The sequence below is a fragment of the Primulina eburnea genome, chromosome 18 (genome assembly GCF_022965805.1).
Source record: "Primulina eburnea isolate SZY01 chromosome 18, ASM2296580v1, whole genome shotgun sequence".
Taxonomy (NCBI): domain Eukaryota; kingdom Viridiplantae; phylum Streptophyta; class Magnoliopsida; order Lamiales; family Gesneriaceae; genus Primulina; species Primulina eburnea.
In genome coordinates, this window is record NC_133118.1 from 30,745,278 (window position 1) to 30,765,035 (window position 19,758).

Consider the following 19,758-nt stretch of genomic DNA (forward strand, 5'->3'; position numbering starts at 1 on the left):
AAATTCTTTTATTTTATAAATATGTTATAACAATGCTAAAGTATATATTAAGATTTTTTTATAAATTTATTATATAAAATTATAAAGTAAAGAAGTAATTGAACCAAATTTGATCATCCATTACAAATCTACATGTCAGATTTCTTTTCTATAACACACACGTATTGGGCGATCGAGTTTGGAATAATATGATATTAGTCCAGTAGATCAATTTAAAAAAATATTAAAAAAATTAGAGTTTAAAATTCTAGTCCGGACATGACCATATTTCTGACTCCGTCACTGAGCTTATGGGAGAGGTATTAACTGCAGATATAACCAGATCATCTGTGCAGCTAATAAGGGATTTTGAAATGGTTGGTTATATTTTAAACAGATGGCTGCAATGCGTGAGGTATCAGCAACAGAAACAGCAGTTATCTACGGTTTGCAGCCTGTTTGGGTGCCGGATTTGCATGATTTCTGCTTGGAGAAAGGTGGGATTTGGGAAGCTGCTGGATGGATCGGTGCTGCTCTCGTGTTGGGTGTATTTTCTTGTTTGCGTTCATAAACAACCTAAAGCTTCAAATAACTGCCCAAAGAACCAAGAATTTGCATGGTTTTTAAGTTTCTTGAAGGCGGGAGCTTAATGGTGCAAATGTTTGGAGCTGAAGGTGGTGAATCTGAAGAGGCTAACGACAGCAAAAAAGCCTGTGAAATAGTGACGTATCACACTATACAAATCACAAGAAAACAATTTCTCCTTCTCTGATTATGGCCACCAATCGGAACAACCTGATGGATATGTTTAATAAGTAAAACTGGAGCCCGTACGAGAATTTTGCTCACAACTGAGTGTATCGTTTGGTAGCAGTGCCTGAGTGTACATTTCATTGGGAGATAGTGTTGATATATATATATATATACACACACAAGATTTTCCACTCACAGTTTTGTTTGGCAACATAATGAACAAGAGCTAATGTGACACTTTCATGTGGAAATTATTACTGCATAAATTGGCAATCACATTCTTGTTGAAGGAACACCAAGATACAAGAACAGCAGAAATTATCTTCATACATCACTTAAGAAACGTTGTCGACTGGCCAGTCATTTACGACCAATTTTATTGAAAAACAATGACAGAGTGGACTTAAAACACAGACATATTGGAACAACTTTGAGACTCCGTGGACTTAAAAGATCTGCATCACTTTTTCTTGGCTATAAACAAGCCCCACCTCTGCTCGCCAGAGGTACTCCTCACAAGTTTAGCCTTCCAGCCTCCAACTATATCGTTGTAGTCTTCCTGCAGATAAGAATTCAATAAACAATCGACAGATTCAGTTTCTATGACATATATGGCAAGGATATACAAGAAAGAATAACACCCAGAATCCATGAATAAGAATGTACTTGTGAGAAGTCGTGTATGAACGTTTCCTTATCCTTCTCTATTGTATACATCTCCTTCTCCAGAACTTTTATAAACTGGAAATCAAAAAACCAACACAAAGTTATTAATAAATTCATTGGAAATATGTATAAGAACGAGCTCGATGATCGAGCACCTGATCAGTACGATCCTCAGCCACGACTTCATCAAAGCCTGCATCTCTGAGCATCTGCAAACACAGAAGCATGTTTAATATATAATCATGTGAAGCAATGCCGATGGTGGAAAATTCTTGGCTGAACCGGACCTGGCCATAGGTATGAACGTCGTGTAGATCATATCCCCTTTGTTTGATATACTCTAAAAATTCAGCAGATGGGGTTCCGGCATTCCTGCAGTAATCGCTTATCAGGACTATGCCTCCTGGCTTCAACCACTTGTAGAATGATCTGAATAGTGCAGGTTTGTCCTGAAAATAAAGGCGTAGTTTTCATATCAACCAATCATAGGATATTTTTTATTTCCAAGTCCATTTAGCCATTAAGGAAAACGGAAAGCAAAATCTCCATCTGTGGTTTGTGATTCAAATGGTAAGGATTTTACCACTCTTCTAAGATGCTGACAGATTAAAATTCAACAGATTTTTCTGACAAGGAATGTTCAATGCAACAGAACAATTTAGGGGGTTTAAAAAAGAAAAGAATCGAGTAAAATACGATAAATCGAAAGAAATAGCTTGTGGGAATTTAAAAGTTGGAAACTAACTTGGATATGTAGGATTGTGTCCCGACTGTAGATAACATCAAAAGTACCATCAGGGTAATCTTTCTTCGTACAGTCAGCAACCTCGAATTCGACAGCGCAGTTGAGACCAATTGCGCGTTCAAAAGCAAAAGAAATCATATTGATGGACAGATCGATGCCAACAACATGAACATCATACTTTTCAGCCATGTAGAAATCGCCTCCTCCAATGCCACATCCCACATCAAGGACTTTCTGGCCAGGCTGAAGATTAAGTTTATCAACAAACTCCCGCGTTGTGTCTGCACGACAAGAATACAAGTAAATCAAAGAACATAAATGAATGTAAATTGATAATTTAGCCAGAAGCTCAACAAATACTCATGTTAACATACCAATGCCTCCGGTGCTAACAAATCCCGGTCCAAAGACACGCTCGTAACGCAATATGCCACTTGATTTATACTGGACAGTATCCAAGAACATCTGGAATCCCCTGTCATTGTCTGAGGGAACCTTTTGCCAAAGCCAGCAAATCTGGAAAACACAAATACATTCCGTACGTCATACATGAATTTGGTTTCTTTTCATAATTTTTTCTAGCACCCTAATAGATATTACCTGATTCTGATTCTTTTTGTTTCTTACATATGCTCCGATGCATTTGAAACCAATAAGATCAAGTTCATATGAGTATCCATAATCATCAGATACATTGCATTTTTTAAACAGCTGCGAATTCCAAATCATAGAATCAGATTACTTACTTGGTCATCGAATAAACAGAAACAAGCACATATTGTTTTCATATTAGAATTTTTAATATAAAGTTGGTAAGAATAGGCGTTCAACTCAGGATATTCACTTCGTTAGAAACTTCAAAGTATGAAGCAAAAAGGTTTATGCCTTAGAAGGTAACCTTAGTGTAAAACCGTGGTTCACGGTAGTGAGTCGGGTTATTCTTTCGCTTGTGATCTCCGGACTGATGGAAACATGATTCTCTGAAAAATATGTGGCCACCCACTTTTAACCATTTGATCATCCTCTCAGCAAGATTCTCAACCTACAAAACGAAAAATTTCTCTTCCTGAGCCATCAATTAGCCTAAAAAACCTCAATAAAGACACGAAGATCGTGTGGCCTTAAGAAGCAAAGCAATTAAATTCAAATGAAATGATGATTCAGAATTTTACCTCTTCATCCGAGAGATACATCAACAGCCAATTTGTAAATATCAGGTCTAAAGATCCTTCAGGAAACTTCAAATCTGGGGATGTCACGTCAGCACACATAAACTTGGCATTTTTATGGTGCCCGTTGAGTGTTTCATTCTTCAAACCATAAAATCAAGGGTATCATTCATACAACTTCCATGCAGTTTACTTAACTATTTGAATTTTTAATATATAAATTTCATGGAACCTTCTTGATTGCACTTTCAATGAAGTCGAGAGCCACGAGTTCACCAGCCCTTTTAGCTAATTCACCGGTGAATCGGCCAATACCAGCTCCCAGTTCTAGAACAGATTTTCCATCAAATGGTGGGAGCAGAGACAGCACCTGTGAAGATGTATGAGAAAAACGAGTAGTAGAAACAAAGATTTAGTATGACAACTTAGTTTATCATCGTCCGATTGTATGATTAATATGGCCACACAATTTCTGAATTCACATCCAGAAGTTTAATGGACCAATTTGAAAAACCAGGCCTGAACACGATTAAAAGGGAACATCTGTAATATAATTTCCAATCAGAATAAATTTCATACATTTTACATTTGAATTTTTTTTATGATCCTTTCATTCTTCTTTGCACAAATCTACTTATTACAGAGAGGACATTTACTCCAAGAAGCAGAAATTTTTCATACTAAAAGATTGAGTTCATAGCTCTCATAACTAGCTTTGATTTTTAAATTTTCGTTGAATTAACCATAAAAAAAGCCAAGGACAAAGAAAAATCCATTACTTGACAAAGTAGTGAAGTAGACTCCTTATTTCATTTGTACTCAGTTAATAAGATTAACTGGAAACAAGATTAGAATCATAGGAAAAAAAGGTCAAGGAAATTAGAAGAAAGAAACGCTATCTAAGAAACAACGCTTTATGTGTGAACTTTGGATTCAACTAAGTTACTAAAGTCATAATCCAAGATTCCAAAAGACCAAGAACTATTGCTGAAAAGGAAATAAAAAAGATCCTAAAGACCTCTCGCATCAATCAAATCTTAACTAAATCCACTATTGGGCACTATTTACAATTATACCAGAAAAAGCCCTTTGATTTTGATGTAAAACCACGTATTAACAAGCGACTGAATCGAAACTTTAATCTGATAAAAATGAAAAGATCGCATCTTTTATGCTACATCACAAAACCCATAATGAATATCAAGTTTTTCGAGCAAAATAATTTATATTACCTCAGGCCTCTCTTCCTTATCCAGATCAGAGGCTTTAGAATCAAGCATCATCGATTCCACAGTCAAGTCCGCCGTATGTTCAATCCAGTAATTCTTTTGAACCTTACGCTCTGGCTCTGTATACGACATACCTCATATATTTAAAAACAACAACAATAACAAGAAACATTTGTTCTTATCCAGCATTTTACAGTAAGATGTATTCAAAATCCATAAATCTTAAATCTTGTTAACCTTGAACGGCTGCCATAGTGAAAAGTACTATCAATCTCTGAACACAATGAACGGAAAAAATAAACGTTTTCTCGAGAAATGGGTCGCAAAGAAAGATGATATATGATAGTGTAAGCTGCCTCGCGTCGATAAATCCGATTAAACAAGATCAGAAACCTTCAATGGCGATTCGGGTTCTTGAAAATGTCCTGGATCTTCGGTTATTATGCCTCCCTTTTTGCCGCATTCGCTGTTAGTTTTATTTATATCTATTCATAGGCAAAAAACACCGCAAAATATCCAAAGATATTAGGTGAACTGCGAAACAATGGTGGCCGAATACTCCGTTCTTGGGGTGCAATTATAGATGGTGAAACGGGGGAGGACAGTGCAGATCGTGAATCTGGTGGAACCAATAATGGAGCAATCCCACGAGGGGCCACTGAAGATTCCTTGCTATTCTATTTACTGTTTGTCTGATTGTTTATGTAGGATCTATTACATTATTATTTATTGAAATTATCTTTATTCTTTGAATAATAGTTGTTAATTGCTATTAAAATTTTATTAGCAAATTGAATAAAAAAAACGTATATTTTTTATAAGACGATCTCACGAATCTTTATCTATGAGACGAGTCAATCCTAGCGATATTTATAATAACAAATAATACTCTTAATATAAAAATTAATATTTGTGCATTGATGACTCAAATAAGAGATATGTCTCACAAAATACATCCTCTCACACAAGTTTTTGCCAAAAATATGTCTCTTGTGAGACGGTCTAACGAATCTTTATCTGTGAGACGAGTCAAACCTACTGATATTCACAACAAAAAACAAGTAGACAAAAACTTCTTTGAGACGGTCTCACGGGTCGTATTTGTGAAACGGATCTCTTATTTGAGTCACCCATGAAAAAGTAATATTTTTATGCTAAGAGTATTACTTTTTATTGTGAATATGAGTAGGGTTGATCCGTCTCACAGATTATGATCCGTGAGACGGTCTCACATGAGATCCACTCTAAAATGTAATATTTTTTCATAAATAACTAAATAAAATATATATCTCATAAAATACGATCGATGAGATTATCTCATCCAAATTTTTGTCCTTTTAAAAAGCAAAAGAACCATTATAAATGATTGCAAATGATTGGATATATCCGGAAAGGTTCAATAATACTTGTACGAAATATATTTATTATTCAATCAAATATGATGAATTTTTTTAAAAAAAATATGATTTCATGCATCGATTATTTTACATAAAATAATATTTTTTTAGTGCATGAATCATGAAGAACTTAATTTATTATGTCAATTATACTTTCTTAATGGTCTAGAAGAAACTAGAAGAAAGTGTCTATTAAAAGAGTGAGTCTCATGTGAGACCGTCTCACGAGTCATAATCCGTGAGACGGGTCAACCCTACCAATATTCACAATAAAAAGTAATACTCTTAGCATAAAAAGTAATATTTTTTCATGGGTGACCCAAATAAGAGATCCGTCTCACAAATACGACCCGTGAGACCGTCTCACACAAGTTTTTGTCCTATTAAAAACCCTTTTTTTAAGTTCATGGAGGCAATAATTGTCTTCAAATTATATTTTGGTGGTATCAAAATGATTTTTTTAAAAAAAACATCCCGCTTAATAATAATATAAGCATAAATATTTATTAGATTATATCATAAATATATTAAATTATATCATAAATATATTAAATAAAAATAAATAGAAAACGACTATAAATATATGTTGATGTGTTATTACAAACTCAACATAATCTTATATATCACAAGAAAATTTATGCTAATATTTAGCATTTGTTGTTTTATCGAAAATTTATATATAATTTATTATAATGGTTCAATTTAAATCTTTTAAGTCGTACACAATCAAATGATCTTGTTTCAATCACTCTTTTAATATGGAGATTTATTTATTTCAATTAATAATAATATACGTTGGGTTAAGCATGCATGAGTAATAGTAGTACTGAGATAAATGGTTTCCTTGAAGTTCTCATGCGTCAATCTGTTGATATTGAGCTCGCTCGATCTGGTTGTCTGGGTGAGCCTAAAATAGTGACGTCAGATCTTAATGGGTAATATCGTCTCTGCTGAGAACATGCCGACGGTAGGAAAATGAGATTGATATATAAGTGATATCCTCCTAAGAGCCTGGGTTATGAATGACCCGGGATATCAAATAGATTCCCAAAACAATGTCAAAATGCAGAGTGCTTTCTTCAACAACCGGGCAAAGAGATGTACGGGCTCTACTCCCCGGACAACCAGAAGCCCGAGTTCTCATGTAAACTCCCAGATGATTTCTACCCGGGCTACCTCGATAACAATATCGCACTCGAGTAATTCAGAAGATAAGATCTTGTCTCGAGAAGCATACCTGACAGAATCCTATTGATATGACATAATGGAAGAGTAGGGTGACATGATAGGAAGTCAACATCAAAAGCTATGAGTGGTAGGTATATGCGCAAATTGAGGTAATCATTGATTTTCTATTATAAATAGCAAGTATTAATGTTATTTAAATGATTCTGAAATCTTTGAACTCTCAAGCACTCACATATATCTTCACATATATGGCTTGCGTTCATCTTCAACCTGCTGACTTAAGCATCGGAGTGGCTATGCCAGACACCTCTCCGGCGCTCATTCATGAGTTCATCTCCTTGTCTACAGGTCACGATGGAAGCTATGGCTCACAGATTCATCTACTTTGCTCATTTTCCTGAACAACGTTATTGATTTGATCCGGTGGAGCACCCGACCCAGCTCATCCATTTCACCCGAATCGCATCGATAAGGAATATGAGATATCACCAGCAGATAGACACGCACTTTCCGGAACTCATATGCCTAAACAGACCCATTAGTACCTCGATTAAGTACATTATATGCTATGACAAATATAAGAAAGTAAAATTATGTTTAGGCTAACAACTATAATTTTTAAACCATATAACTATTAAATTAATATTCACAATATATATAGAAGATTATTTAACGATGTTTCATTTATTCTAGTGTAAATCAAGCAGTGTCCCCAAGCCTTCGTCATATCATAAATTTTTTATTATATCTTATTTATTTTCTCATTATAAATTTTGTCGACAATTAACAATTTGATGTCTTAAATATTAAAAATAATCATTATAGAAATCTCTAATATAATAATAAAAAAATTCTTTGATTATTTCTTGGTTGTTCTCGAAAAAGACGACGATTTGTTGACATTTTGATTCCCAATAAACATTATCTTAGATCCCCGAAAACAATAAATTAAAATCCTCGTAGAACACGCATACCAATTACCAACGTTATAATAATAATAATAATAATAATAATAATAATAATAATAAAGGCACCGCACATGTCTTTAATTTTATGCAATCAAATTTATTACAGTGCGGGCAATATATATTAATTTAAGTAATAAAAATCAACATGCTATATTATAATTTAAGAATGTATAAATTTACCTGAGAATTAATACGAGAAAATAGCATCAAGTAGATTCAATTATTCAGACCATGTCGAGAGGGATATGTGAGAATTTCATAATTTTTTTTTTTAAAAATTATATAGGTCTCAATTTTTTTTTTAATTTACCTAAGAATTAATTACAGAAAATAGCATCAAGATGATTTGATTATATATCTTATTTTCTCATTAGAAATAAAAAAAAAATTTGTTGGGAAGTAAAAATTGATATATTTAAATATTAAAAACAATTATCATAGAAAAAAAACTAGCCAATATTTTTAAAATCGGGGAGTATGTTGTTGGAAATTTGCCACATAATAATTATATTTTTTTTAAAAAGTTTGTTAATGTGTCAATAATGTCATAGTTGATATATAGTAATTGAATTTTATAATGTTATATCCATAGTCACATTCTCGACATAGTTTACACGAAATTTTTTTTACAAAAATATCTTGTATAAAATTACACAGAGAATAACATTCTCAATATAACATAGACAAAATCATTGTAATCGTACGACTCTAGTTTGTTAACGGGAATGTACACATCAATCCCTATGTTTCGATTGATGAACCAATCGTCATACTACAATGATCATAATAACTGTAAGATTAAACGCGACACATAAAATTATATGTAAAAAAATCATAGTTTATAGTAACAAAGGAATCTTAATTATTTATAATTAATTATATAGCCGTAATAAACTAGCATAGTCTAGAAATAACAATAAAAAAGCAGATATTACAAAGCTTCTCGATTAATATTTATTTATCTATTTAATATATATTGTCTTTAATTATTATATAAATACTATATATATATATATATATTTATTTTAAAAATACAATTTTTATTAATTGAATGAGTAGAGTAGTAGACGTAACACTTGATGCCACTTGCATGCATGCGAAGGGTCCGGGTTGACTTAACTTCACTGAATCTAATTATTTTCATTTTTTCTGAATATTTAAATTGCAATTTTTTTTATTGTGTCGAATATTTAATAACATTTTTTAATTTGTTTTTATTAATATATATCTACTAACTAAGTTATGTGAAGATGCATGTACAATCATTCATTGAATGAATTAAATGAAGATTGAAATAAACAGCTGTTTTTAATAAATTTTTTATTCTTTATATAAAACAATCATATATATTTATGTTTTAAGAGTTCGCTTGGTATTTAGGATGTGATAATTGAATGATTGATAATTTGATTGATAAATGTTTGATAGGATAAGATATGTAATCTGAGAGATATATAATATTATGTGTGGTGTGTTTTTAAGAAGAGTGATTAAATCATGTCAAATTATTTCTGACCAAATTACCCTTCAATATATTATTTACATTTATTTCCCATTAGTTTGTGCTTCTCCCCAAACCTAGCTGCCTGTTCGTGTTAAAGAAGAGCCGTGATTTGGAAACCCTCTCCATTTTCTTCTGCCGTGAAGATCGACAAACGAGGTGAGCTTCCATGTTCTTCTGAACCGAGGTTTTCACATAAAGCTAGAAAATGTTGTCCTGATTAAGAACAAAAGTCGTTCGAAGCAAGGTTTTCCCATTTATTTACAGGTTAGCTCAGAATTTTTAGCTACAAAAGTCGTTCGACCCATTTATTCTGTGTCACCGATGTTTGACGCATCTTTTTTTTCCCCAATGGTATTATGAAATTAGATTAATGCCTGTGTTTCTAATGTGAAACTTGTTCGCACTATTTTGACGATGCCAATCTTTTGTTGTAGCAGAGGCAGGAAAAAATATTTAACAACGAATTTCTCGAAGAATGTCACATGAGCAAAATTTCGTAGGATTCAAGCCAAACTAAATTACAGTACAAAAGAACATACCATCCAAACGACATCACAACATTATTCCCTTTGGGTTAGAATCACTTTTGTACAAAAAAACGAAAACAGAAACACAAATTTATCAGCATTGCACCGTTTTAATCACATTTTTCAACTGTGAAAGACTTTATGCATGAGATACAAAATCGATAATCACAAGTAGCTTAAAAAATGTTCGCCTCAGATTTTACCTTGGATTTAGATTCAGATTTACACGGATCTGTATTTAGAGATGAGGAGCTACAGTTGACCACTTTACATTTCTCAGCAACTGTGCACACCCACTTGCAATATATTAATTCACAACAAGGGGTATTGTTGTCATTAGCTTTTAGGAGTGGAGAAGGATAATTATTATCCTATGTTATTTCACGGATTTATTGTCTTGTGCAAACAGTAGAATTGTCTACCTAATAGTCAATCACTAATTAAAAAAAGAAAGCAAACAACATATTAATAATTAATCCATCCTTAATCAGACTTACCAAACTGAACCTAAAGGTTTTCACAAAAATATTACAGTATTTCAAATATGAAGTATGCAAAAAAATTGCAATAAAAGAGTAGAGTAGGTCTCTTGTGAAACGATATCACAAATCTTTATATGTGATACGAGTCAACTCTACCGATATTCACAATAAAAAATAATGCTTTTAGTATAAAAAGTAATATTTTTTTTCATGGATAACACAAATAAGAGATTTGTCTCACAAAATACGATCCGTGAGACTGTTTCATATAAGTTTTTGCCAAAAAAAGACAGTGATAGAGATTGTGATATATATACATTAAAAAAAAGTCCTTTAATTACGACCTTTGGAAGAAGTCAAGAGGCGAGAATCCTTGAGAGGACATTTAATTAATTTATATATATATATATTTAAATATCTAAAGTATGTCATGATTTTAATAAAAATAAGAAATTATAATTGAAAATCTAAATTAATTATAAAAATGCAAATTAAATAGACAATAATATGATAAGAATAGGAGAAATACTACTAGAGATAAACACGTAACAAAGAATTATGAACTATGTATTCGAGCACAACAATTTTTGTAAGACAATCTTGCGGATCTGACGCATATCTTATTTTAGTCATCTATGAAAAATATTATTTTTTATTCCAAAAATATTTCTTATTATTATAAATATGAACATACTTGACACGTGTCACGAATCTCACAAGAGATCTACAAGTATTTGAGACAGATGAAATCTGTTTTTTTTTTTTCTTAACTCGCTCGTCTAATGCATTCTCGCCTCAATCTCGTGTTTCAATTTAAATCATAGTCGGACACTCACCAAGAGATCGAACTCGTCTAATGCATTCTCAACTCAACCTCGTGTTTCGATTTAAATCATAGTCGGAGACTCACCAAGAGATCGAACTCGTCACATGGCTCGGGGCTCACGGATTAGGGGATGGTATAGTAGACATTCAAGAACATACGTACTACAATATTTTAACCAAATGTATATTTTATTTATATGATCAAATATATAAATAAATTAATTTTATCTGTGTGTATTTGCATTCCATCCAGGGGCGGAGCCACATTAACTTTCACCCAGGCTTTAGCCCGGAGTGGTCCAAAAAATTTTAAAAATTTTATATGTAAAATTTTGTATAATTTTGGATAAATTTGATATTAGCCCGGGTAGATCAATTTAAAATATTGAAAGATTTTAGAGTTTAAAATTCTAGCTCAGGTAGAATCGGATTCCTGAATTCGCCATTGATTCCATCAATAGTTAGTTCCATATCCTATATAGTATTGATTCTTTGTCACGAATTTGGCAGCAAGACCGAATATTGGCATAGAATATAAGGGGACATCACATGTCCAACCTCTCCTAAATTCTATTCCTTATACAACAAACGAATCGAGAATGTTTGAGAGTTTTTCGAGCATGCTTGAAAAATATTTTATTCGTATTCGTAACGAACTTGAACATGTTCGAACTCTTTTCGAGCCGAATTCAAGCTCAAATCATTGTGTTCCATAGTTTTCTAGCTTTTTAATATTTTATTAAAACAATTATATCTTAAATACATAAATTTTGAGCCTTTCGAGTACATGTTTTCAAGCAATAATTATAATAGTTCGCGAACATCGAATCTTTAGAGCCAAACTTTCTAATCCGAACCAAATTTGAGTCAAAATATTTAAGATTTTGAGCTTCGAATCGAACTCGAATTAAATTGATTCGAGCCAAGCTCGACCCTTCAATTTTTCTTCATATTCGGCTCAATTCGTTTCGTTTACACAAAAGTGGGAAAAAACTTAATCTTTCCATCATTAAATACATCACAAAAGAAATTTAAAATTAATATAGTATTACAAGGACACACACCTTTCTCCCATAGCTTCAAAGCCCCAACAAAATGTAGTATACCAGCGTTATTGGTAAGGCAATCAACATACCAAATATAACACTGCAATTTTAAAATATCATCAAACCAATTTAATTACTATATGATTAAGAAAAAAAAATATGATTATTTAATGGGATTAAACAAGAAAATGTAGCATTTATTTTATGATTTTATATACTTACGCTGTGCTGAGGATTTCAGGATGCAGGTTGTATTCTTTGGCAAATACAAAGGGGACAATTCCTTGAGGTAGAGCAGCCTATTCCGATTCGAGCTCGAAGTTAGCCGAGCTTGGATTACTCCATCTCACATATTTGTAACATAGTATTTCAAGAAACACTTGTGTGTGAGTGTGTATGTGTATATCAAGAGTGACCTGAACGATGGCGATGCGCACGTGAACACCGCGAAGGCCGACGACGAAGGAAGCAGCAGCCATGACAGCTGGTCCTGTGAGAAATCTCACTGCCATTGCCAAAGTTGCCACACGGTTCCCACATGATACAATCCTAGGTTGCAATGCCATGAATAAACCTGTGGAGTCTATGTTATCTTATGATCACGCAGATCCAACGTTTGAATAGTATGTAATAATTTAAAGTAAAAAGTTTTTACCATGATGATAAGAACTACTCACCAAGGCTGAACATGGCCATTCCAAGTCCTGCATCAGACAGTATGGAAATGGACTTTGATATCATTGCTGGCATTTCAACGTGCCACCTAAAAAGCAGGAAAAAGAATTCAAGAAATTGATGAGTTAAGGCAATGATCTTTAGTTGTGTGAAAATTAAGATGATAACACAAAATGATGCAGAAAATTTATGTAAGTTTTGTACCTGAATGAGATTAGAGACCATGTTAATCCAACTAAGCTTGAATAAGTGTTGGGATTTCTGATGAGTTTTCTCCAAACCATCAACAAAATAAGCCTTGTCATTACGTTTGCAGGAGGCGTGATTTTCACTTTGTTTTCACCCTGTTTGTCCCCTTCGTTTCCGGAGCCGATTCCATCTCTTTCCAGGTGATCTTGTTCATGTAAACCAATTCAAGAATGAATCGAAATATGATGATAATTTAACAAGAATAACAGAGAGGGGGGGGGGGGGGGGGGGGGGGGAGGGGATCAAGAAAGGATTGTACCTTTGCTTGGAGAAACAGTGCATTCAACTTCTTTAGCATTAGCAAGTTGATCCGCTGATCCATAATCATGTCCTCCACACACATCCGAAACTGGAGAACCACTTGAACTCCAAACAAACATGTGTAGATCTTTTCCATATTCTTGACCAGTTGGGTTCTTTGATGAATTTTCTTTGGAATCTGCAGGTGAAATATGCGCATGACTATCACTTCCCTGGTGAAATCTTGATTTGTATGCATTATTTCCAGTTTCCTCATCAAAAATTGAGGGTCTAAGAGATGGCCCACGTGAACTGGAAAAGCCGTAAACATCATTTGCACAGAAGCTTGAATTTCTGCCACCAGTTCCCATCACAGGGTAAAAATCTGTGTGATTAAAGCTAGACCCTCTAGGTGTGAGGTCTCTCGAAGATTGAAGAGAGTAAATCTCCGCATTTGTCATATTTGATGGCCTTGGAGTATTACAAGAAAATCCCATTGATTTTCTTGAGTAAATATCTGACCTTGAAGCATTTGATTTCCTAACAGTAACATGCAATTTCCCATCTTCTTGAACTTGTGAGTCGGTTTCCAAAATATGCCGTTCATCGAATGATGTTACATCAGATTCAACATGGATAGACGCAATTGAGGCAGCAGTGTGTGGAAACTGCTTTGAAATCAAGATCTTGGCTCCTCTGTACTCAAACATGAATAGCATCAAAGTATACCAAATAATACATTGAAGCACCACAATTTGCACCATTAGGCCACCGGAAAATTCCCCATACATTCCCTTCAGCAAAGGGATGCCCATAACTAGAGTATTTGGAAGAGTCGAAAGAGAGAAAAGTGTTATTGTCCATTCCAAAGAACCCCTTTTGATCACTTTATTCCACAGGATCAAAGCTGCGAGAACAATGAGTTTTTGAAGCGCGTCCGCAGCAATGAACCTTGGATTCATGGAGTAAGGATCATTAGTAGCAATGAAGTGAAAAGAGAGGAGAGGAACTGCAAATAGAGCCACGAAACGGTTGATGCCAGAACACTGGTCTGGTGTGAAAATTTTCCACCACTTCACAGAACCATAGGCTAGCATCATGGCCACATAGAGTGGCACCACCTCAGTCATAACATGATAGAAGTCGGATAAAGTAATCATTTATGGCAGGTTTCTGAAAATCCCAGTTCAAGAAAAAACAAGAAAGGAATATTTATGAAAAATTAAATCAAAGTTGAAGTCGGAAAAGGAAGTATTTCAGATGCAGATTATTGCAACGTAAGAGAGTTTCAAAGAAAGCTTAAGGGACTGGGTTACTGACATATTTCCTCAACTTTGTTCTTCAGTCTTTGCTTGAAACGTGCCTGGATTTGATCAAGAGTTTTGTGTGCGAGTGCATAGGAATTTGAGAATAAGTTGCTTTATGACTTGTATAAAGCATGGAAAAAGGTAAACTTTGGTTGTATGCAATAAGCTTTTACAGGCTTCTCCTCTTTCTTCATGTATTTGCTTTCGGCTCGTCGATTATTATTCATATTCCTTACAGCAGAACAAAATCCCAGTCAAATAAAAAATATTTAAATTTTTTTAATATGTAAATTTCATTCTCTTTTGCTTAACCACTCCACAATAAAATGTTCGCACCGCCTTCGATCATAAGGCAAAAACTTGTGTGAGACGGTCTCACGGATCGTATTTTGTGAGACAGATTTCTTATTTGAGTCATCAATGAAAAATATTACTTCTTATGCTAAGAATATTACTTTTTATTGTGAATATCGGTAGGATTGACCCGTCTCACAGATAAAGATTCGTGAGACCGTCTCATAAGAGACCTACTTCAATCATAATCATCGTTTTTTTTATTCATATTCATGATCATACTAATTCATTTAAGCAAATATTTACACTCCATTTTGTGTTACTCACTCACCACTTAATATATAAAAGAGTTGAACAATGTGGATTGCGAATAACAAAAAGTCGAGTGCAAATAATTTCGCTCATTCATTTAATATAGATGCAGACAACTTTGAATTAATGACTTACTTTCACCAAAAATTTGAAATAATAGGAGTTTGCTAACAATTTTTTTTATAATCTAACTGATGTGAATCATTTGCAGTTGCATAGTGATTCAAAAACATCATTCTTGAAGGATCTTCAGCTTTGTATTTGTACTAACAAATACCAGAAGTTATCACATTCCCATATGCTAACCTGCAAGCCTTACACAAAAATCGCATAGAATCCAAGGGATCAACTTATCAGATTTGAACTATAGAAAAAATCCCATTAAAGAACACAAAACATGAGCGCAGAGAAAGCTAATATCCCAGTTAACAAACAACACCGCACTGTACGGTTCAAACAACAATAAACATGAAGTCTATAATTTTAAACCTTTAGCGCCAGGAAGATCAATCCATTGGAGTTGAATTTCGACTTCACCACATTCGACATCTTTCAATCTGAGGCACAAATCTTGCACCACTTTCCCATCTTTCCAGATCACGGAACTCTCTTCAGCGAGGCAATTGGACCTGGATGGTTGTATCTTTGTGATTATGGTGCCACTCGGAATCCCTCCGAGGTTCATCTTCAAGGCCTCTATGTAAGGTCGGATATCAAATTCTGCGACTCCCATTTTGTCGTCCATGCTGAACGTGTCGTGGTCATAGACAGTCTGGAAAATGCACGAATCAGCAAATTTTTTGCATAGACACCGAATAAACAATATCAATGGGATATGAGTAACTAGCATATTGCTCCCTTCAAACTTTATGCATAATTTTTCTAGAAATCTGAAGTTGGGCTAAAAGGATTAATGTTCTCTTCTTATGCTTCAAGATTTCAAAGACAATTTTTCAAAAGGAAGATTTGCATCTAAAGCTTTGACGTCAACTATGCAAAGCCACATGGCTAAACCAGACTATCTCCATGGTAGGAACTTAATGTATAATGCTTTATGCAGATTTGTGTTGATTTAAAGATTATCAATTGGGAAATGAAAGACATAAAAATACTTATCAAAGAAAGTCGAGCCTGAACAAATGATATCTAAACAGTTTTTAAAAAAATGGAACCAGCTATAGCATTTACTTAATAACATATAGGCTAAAGGCGATTTTAGATGAGCCCTCACCAGTGTAATCGGAATACTAGGATTCGAAACGGAAAGCGTCAAGTCCTCGTTCCATTCTGGATTGACATCCTTTCTGATAACACGAGTCTTCAACTTCTGTAATATATATCTATTAAAATAACGATTCCAGAAACTTGAAATGCCAAAAACGAAAGCAAGGACATGCAAAATAATTAAAACATTCTGGAAACAGGGTACTATACTAAGTTGTGTAATTTGTCTAAATTACTAAGAACACCAAGAAAGGACAATTACTGCATGTATTTCCCGCAAAATAAGCCTATAAAACCAATATGGTTTTATTACCATATAGTTCGATTCGATGATCAAAAATTTTAAACATGGAAATTAACTTTTTGGGTGAATGAATGGCCATAAATATTTCACATCTAATAAGTTGAGACTAAATCCAATTGAATGGAACATCCATAAATGAACCTTCAGTCAGAATCCATGATAACACTAAATCAAGAAAGGAAGGAAGAAGAAAAAAGTGTAAAAGGGCAAGGCCAATAAATAAGAGAAAAATAAAATCAACCCACCAAACTCCATCAAACTACCAAGATGAAACAAAGGGCAGCTAAAGAATTAAACAAACATTACACATACGTAAGCAAAGAACACGAACACACACACCAAATTGCTAAAAATAACGTACAAGAAGAAGGAGATCAAGAATCCAACTTTACCAAACAATCAATAAAATCATAGAAACGAGCAAAGATATCAAAACCCACGTGAGAAAACACAAGAAAAAAGACAACAAAAACCAATCCCAAATCCAGAGATTCACACGTGCTAAATGAAGAAAAAGTTTGAACAAAAGAACCTGTCTGCCCATTTTCACAACAACGTAAGGATCACTGCTTCGGACATCACGAACAGCAAGATTGATGCCTCTTTTGATCCGAATCCTCAGCAGCCCCAACAAATTATCCATCAGAGAATTTGCAGAACTTTCTGACTGGTTGTTTGCATCGGGTGTATCCATTTCTTATAATTTATATCAGTACTCACCCTTTCCGCAGATCAAAATAATAATATAATATTTTTGCCACCACTTTATTATTTTAATCAAAAGTAAAGTTTCATTGATCCTCTCTGCCCCCTGCAAGAAATTAGAAAACTATAATTATTACACAATTCCAAACAAAACGACCCAAAAAAAAAACAAACTTTCCAACAAAATTTCATCTTTATTACAAATTTGATTTCTCACTGTGAACCTCAAGCTTAATACAAAACATAGGACACATGATCTACGAACTTTCCACAAAGATTTCATCCCACAAAACAAAGCATACATCAAAAACAATTTCATCATACGCCCATCCCAACCTGTCGAGTGATCACCGTAAAATCATATTAAAACAATCAAGAAATGAAATTTACATTCGAATAATCGATGGGCAAAACTCATAGATATATATATAAAAAAAAAAGAAACCTGTTTGGAGTTGTTTGGACAGATTGTGGAGAAATTCTCTATTAAGAATATACAGCTGCCATTCTTGAAAATACAGAGAAGTGATTCTTTGATAATTGTCTTCAGACCAACCAAAGACAAAAACGGGAAACTGATTTCTGCTTTCGATACATTTATATAGGTGATTTTTTATTTTGTTATTACATTTTCTCTTTTTCTCTGAGAGTGCGTAGGTTTGTTGGTACGACGTAAATGACGCATGACTTTCATCACCGCATGGCTTGTATTTTCCCATATGGCCCTACACTTTAAATTAACTTCTTTTAAAAAAATATATTTTTTTACGAGATTTCGTTATAATTAAGAGTTTAAAACTTGAAATTTTAGTGTCAGACAGTAAAAAAATTATATATTAACATAGTTTCTGAAAGTATTTGGCAATTTGGGATTAGTTATATTTTCTTAATGACATGTTCAAAGTCCTAAATTCATTGATATGAAAAGTGCATTTAGAAAGTGAATATAAAGTCCATCCTAATAGAGAGAGGCTCAGTTATTCCAAACCATTTAATACCATATTTATTAAACAATTCTCATGATAAATGACTAATGTTCTACTATCAACGGGCCTATGGTCTAAGACAAAAAAAAAAAAAAAAACTTGTGTGAGACGGTCTCACGGATCGTATTTTGTGAGACGTATTCTTATCTGGGTCATCCATAAAAAAATATTATTTTTTATGATAAGAATATTACTTTTTATTGTGAATATCGGTAGGATTGACTCGTCTCACAGATAAAGATTCATGAGACCGTCTCACAAGAGACCTACTCATGGTCTAAAACGTCAATTTGAGAAACTATATTTCAAGTTTGAAACTTTAAAATAATTCTCTTATCAGATTGTATCAATCTAAATCTGTTGGATTAAAACAAAAAAACTCTCATGAGATTGTCTGACATATCAATTTTGTAAGACGAATATCTGATCCAATCCAACTCATTAAAACATGTCATTTTTTAATGTAATTATACATCAGATCAACTACCCTTACCGAGCCAGCAAATAAGGCTTATTAGTCTGAGCTGAAACCGACGAAAAAAGCTCAACCGAACCAAAAGAATAAGAGCAAGACAGACTGACCCTCAGTTGGTTTAAATGTGAAAGATTTATGATATGGTAACGTTGAAGGGAGTCGACTTCAAGCTACCTATACTTGAATCCCTCTGGGCGCAAAGTTTGATAGAGTCTCAGATCACACGAATAAAAATAAGTGAGCCATCTCATAATTAGTTGATGGCTCACTTTGTACAAGATTGTCCTGACAAAATAAGAGGAGACTAAATGGTTAAGGAGATTTTTAGCTTATAATATTTTATGATCTTCCTATTTTATGAATGCGAAATTTATTTAAGAAAGTTGTTAAAAAAATTTAAAAAAAAGATTTTAATATTCAATATTTTTAATTAAAAAAATGGAAAGTAAGAATTTAATTCTGGAGTCCTTCCCACTTCCCTTGTATTTTGAGTTTTCCCTCCAAATGAA

The 19,758-nt window shown here is 33.5% G+C and overlaps 3 protein-coding genes and 1 long non-coding RNA gene across 6 annotated transcripts; 1 reads left to right on the forward strand and 3 right to left on the reverse strand.

Moving 5' to 3' along the window:
• Positions 1 to 1,033: 1,033 nt before the first annotated feature.
• Positions 1,034 to 5,197, reverse strand: LOC140820032 (phosphoethanolamine N-methyltransferase 1-like). Of its 2 annotated transcripts, none has more exons than XM_073180330.1 (12): positions 4,935 to 5,197; positions 4,545 to 4,660; positions 3,545 to 3,682; positions 3,316 to 3,453; positions 3,042 to 3,185; positions 2,744 to 2,854; positions 2,518 to 2,659; positions 2,144 to 2,424; positions 1,686 to 1,847; positions 1,554 to 1,607; positions 1,399 to 1,473; positions 1,034 to 1,291 (listed from the first exon to the last, which is right to left on the reverse strand). In XM_073180330.1, the coding sequence occupies exons 1-12, from the start codon at positions 5,002 to 5,004 to the stop codon at positions 1,193 to 1,195; spliced, it is 1,530 nt and encodes a 509-aa protein (XP_073036431.1). In that variant the 5' UTR covers positions 5,005 to 5,197; the 3' UTR covers positions 1,034 to 1,192. The 2 variants fall into 2 exon arrangements, with proteins under 2 accessions (XP_073036431.1, XP_073036432.1); XM_073180331.1 differs by having other exon boundaries at positions 4,779 to 5,196.
• LOC140820034 (uncharacterized) lies at positions 1,800 to 2,015 on the forward strand. Its single transcript, XR_012115335.1, has 2 exons — positions 1,800 to 1,905; positions 1,936 to 2,015. It is a non-coding gene; the product is annotated as an uncharacterized lncRNA (long non-coding RNA).
• Positions 5,198 to 12,419: 7,222 nt separating the features above from the next.
• LOC140820031 (probable auxin efflux carrier component 1c) lies at positions 12,420 to 15,632 on the reverse strand. Of its 2 annotated transcripts, none has more exons than XM_073180328.1 (6): positions 13,662 to 15,632; positions 13,358 to 13,547; positions 13,156 to 13,241; positions 12,895 to 13,052; positions 12,701 to 12,777; positions 12,420 to 12,578 (listed from the first exon to the last, which is right to left on the reverse strand). In XM_073180328.1, the coding sequence occupies exons 1-6, from the start codon at positions 14,800 to 14,802 to the stop codon at positions 12,512 to 12,514; spliced, it is 1,719 nt and encodes a 572-aa protein (XP_073036429.1). In that variant the 5' UTR covers positions 14,803 to 15,632; the 3' UTR covers positions 12,420 to 12,511. The 2 variants fall into 2 exon arrangements, with proteins under 2 accessions (XP_073036429.1, XP_073036428.1); XM_073180327.1 differs by having other exon boundaries at positions 12,895 to 13,061.
• Positions 15,633 to 15,863: 231 nt separating this feature from the next.
• On the reverse strand, positions 15,864 to 18,440 carry LOC140820033 (protein C2-DOMAIN ABA-RELATED 4-like). The gene is made up of 4 exons (XM_073180332.1): positions 18,234 to 18,440; positions 17,616 to 17,894; positions 16,787 to 16,882; positions 15,864 to 16,327 (listed from the first exon to the last, which is right to left on the reverse strand). The coding sequence occupies exons 2-4, from the start codon at positions 17,775 to 17,777 to the stop codon at positions 16,031 to 16,033; spliced, it is 555 nt and encodes a 184-aa protein (XP_073036433.1). The 5' UTR covers positions 17,778 to 17,894; positions 18,234 to 18,440; the 3' UTR covers positions 15,864 to 16,030.
• Positions 18,441 to 19,758: the final 1,318 nt, after the last annotated feature.

Excerpts from the sequence above, each read along its gene's own strand:
- LOC140820033 (XM_073180332.1), bottom strand. The coding sequence starts at position 17,777 with ATGGATACACCCGATGCAAACAACCAGTCAGAAAGTTCTGCAAATTCT. Across the intron at positions 16,883-17,615 it reads TTGTGAAAATGGGCAGACAG|AAGTTGAAGACTCGTGTTAT; the intron begins GTTCTTTTGTTC and ends TATATATTACAG. Across the intron at positions 16,328-16,786 it reads CTAGTATTCCGATTACACTG|ACTGTCTATGACCACGACAC; the intron begins GTGAGGGCTCAT and ends TGCATTTTCCAG.
- LOC140820031 (XM_073180327.1), bottom strand. The coding sequence starts at position 14,802 with ATGATTACTTTATCCGACTTCTATCATGTTATGACTGAGGTGGTGCCA. Across the intron at positions 12,778-12,894 it reads TGCGCATCGCCATCGTTCAG|GCTGCTCTACCTCAAGGAAT; the intron begins GTCACTCTTGAT and ends GAATCGGAATAG. Across the intron at positions 12,579-12,700 it reads CCTGAAATCCTCAGCACAGC|TGTTATATTTGGTATGTTGA; the intron begins GTAAGTATATAA and ends TTAAAATTGCAG.
- LOC140820032 (XM_073180330.1), bottom strand. The coding sequence starts at position 5,004 with ATGCGGCAAAAAGGGAGGCATAATAACCGAAGATCCAGGACATTTTCA. Across the intron at positions 3,683-4,544 it reads ATAAGGAAGAGAGGCCTGAG|GTGCTGTCTCTGCTCCCACC; the intron begins GTAATATAAATT and ends ACATCTTCACAG. Across the intron at positions 2,660-2,743 it reads ACAAAAAGAATCAGAATCAG|ATTTGCTGGCTTTGGCAAAA; the intron begins GTAATATCTATT and ends TGTGTTTTCCAG.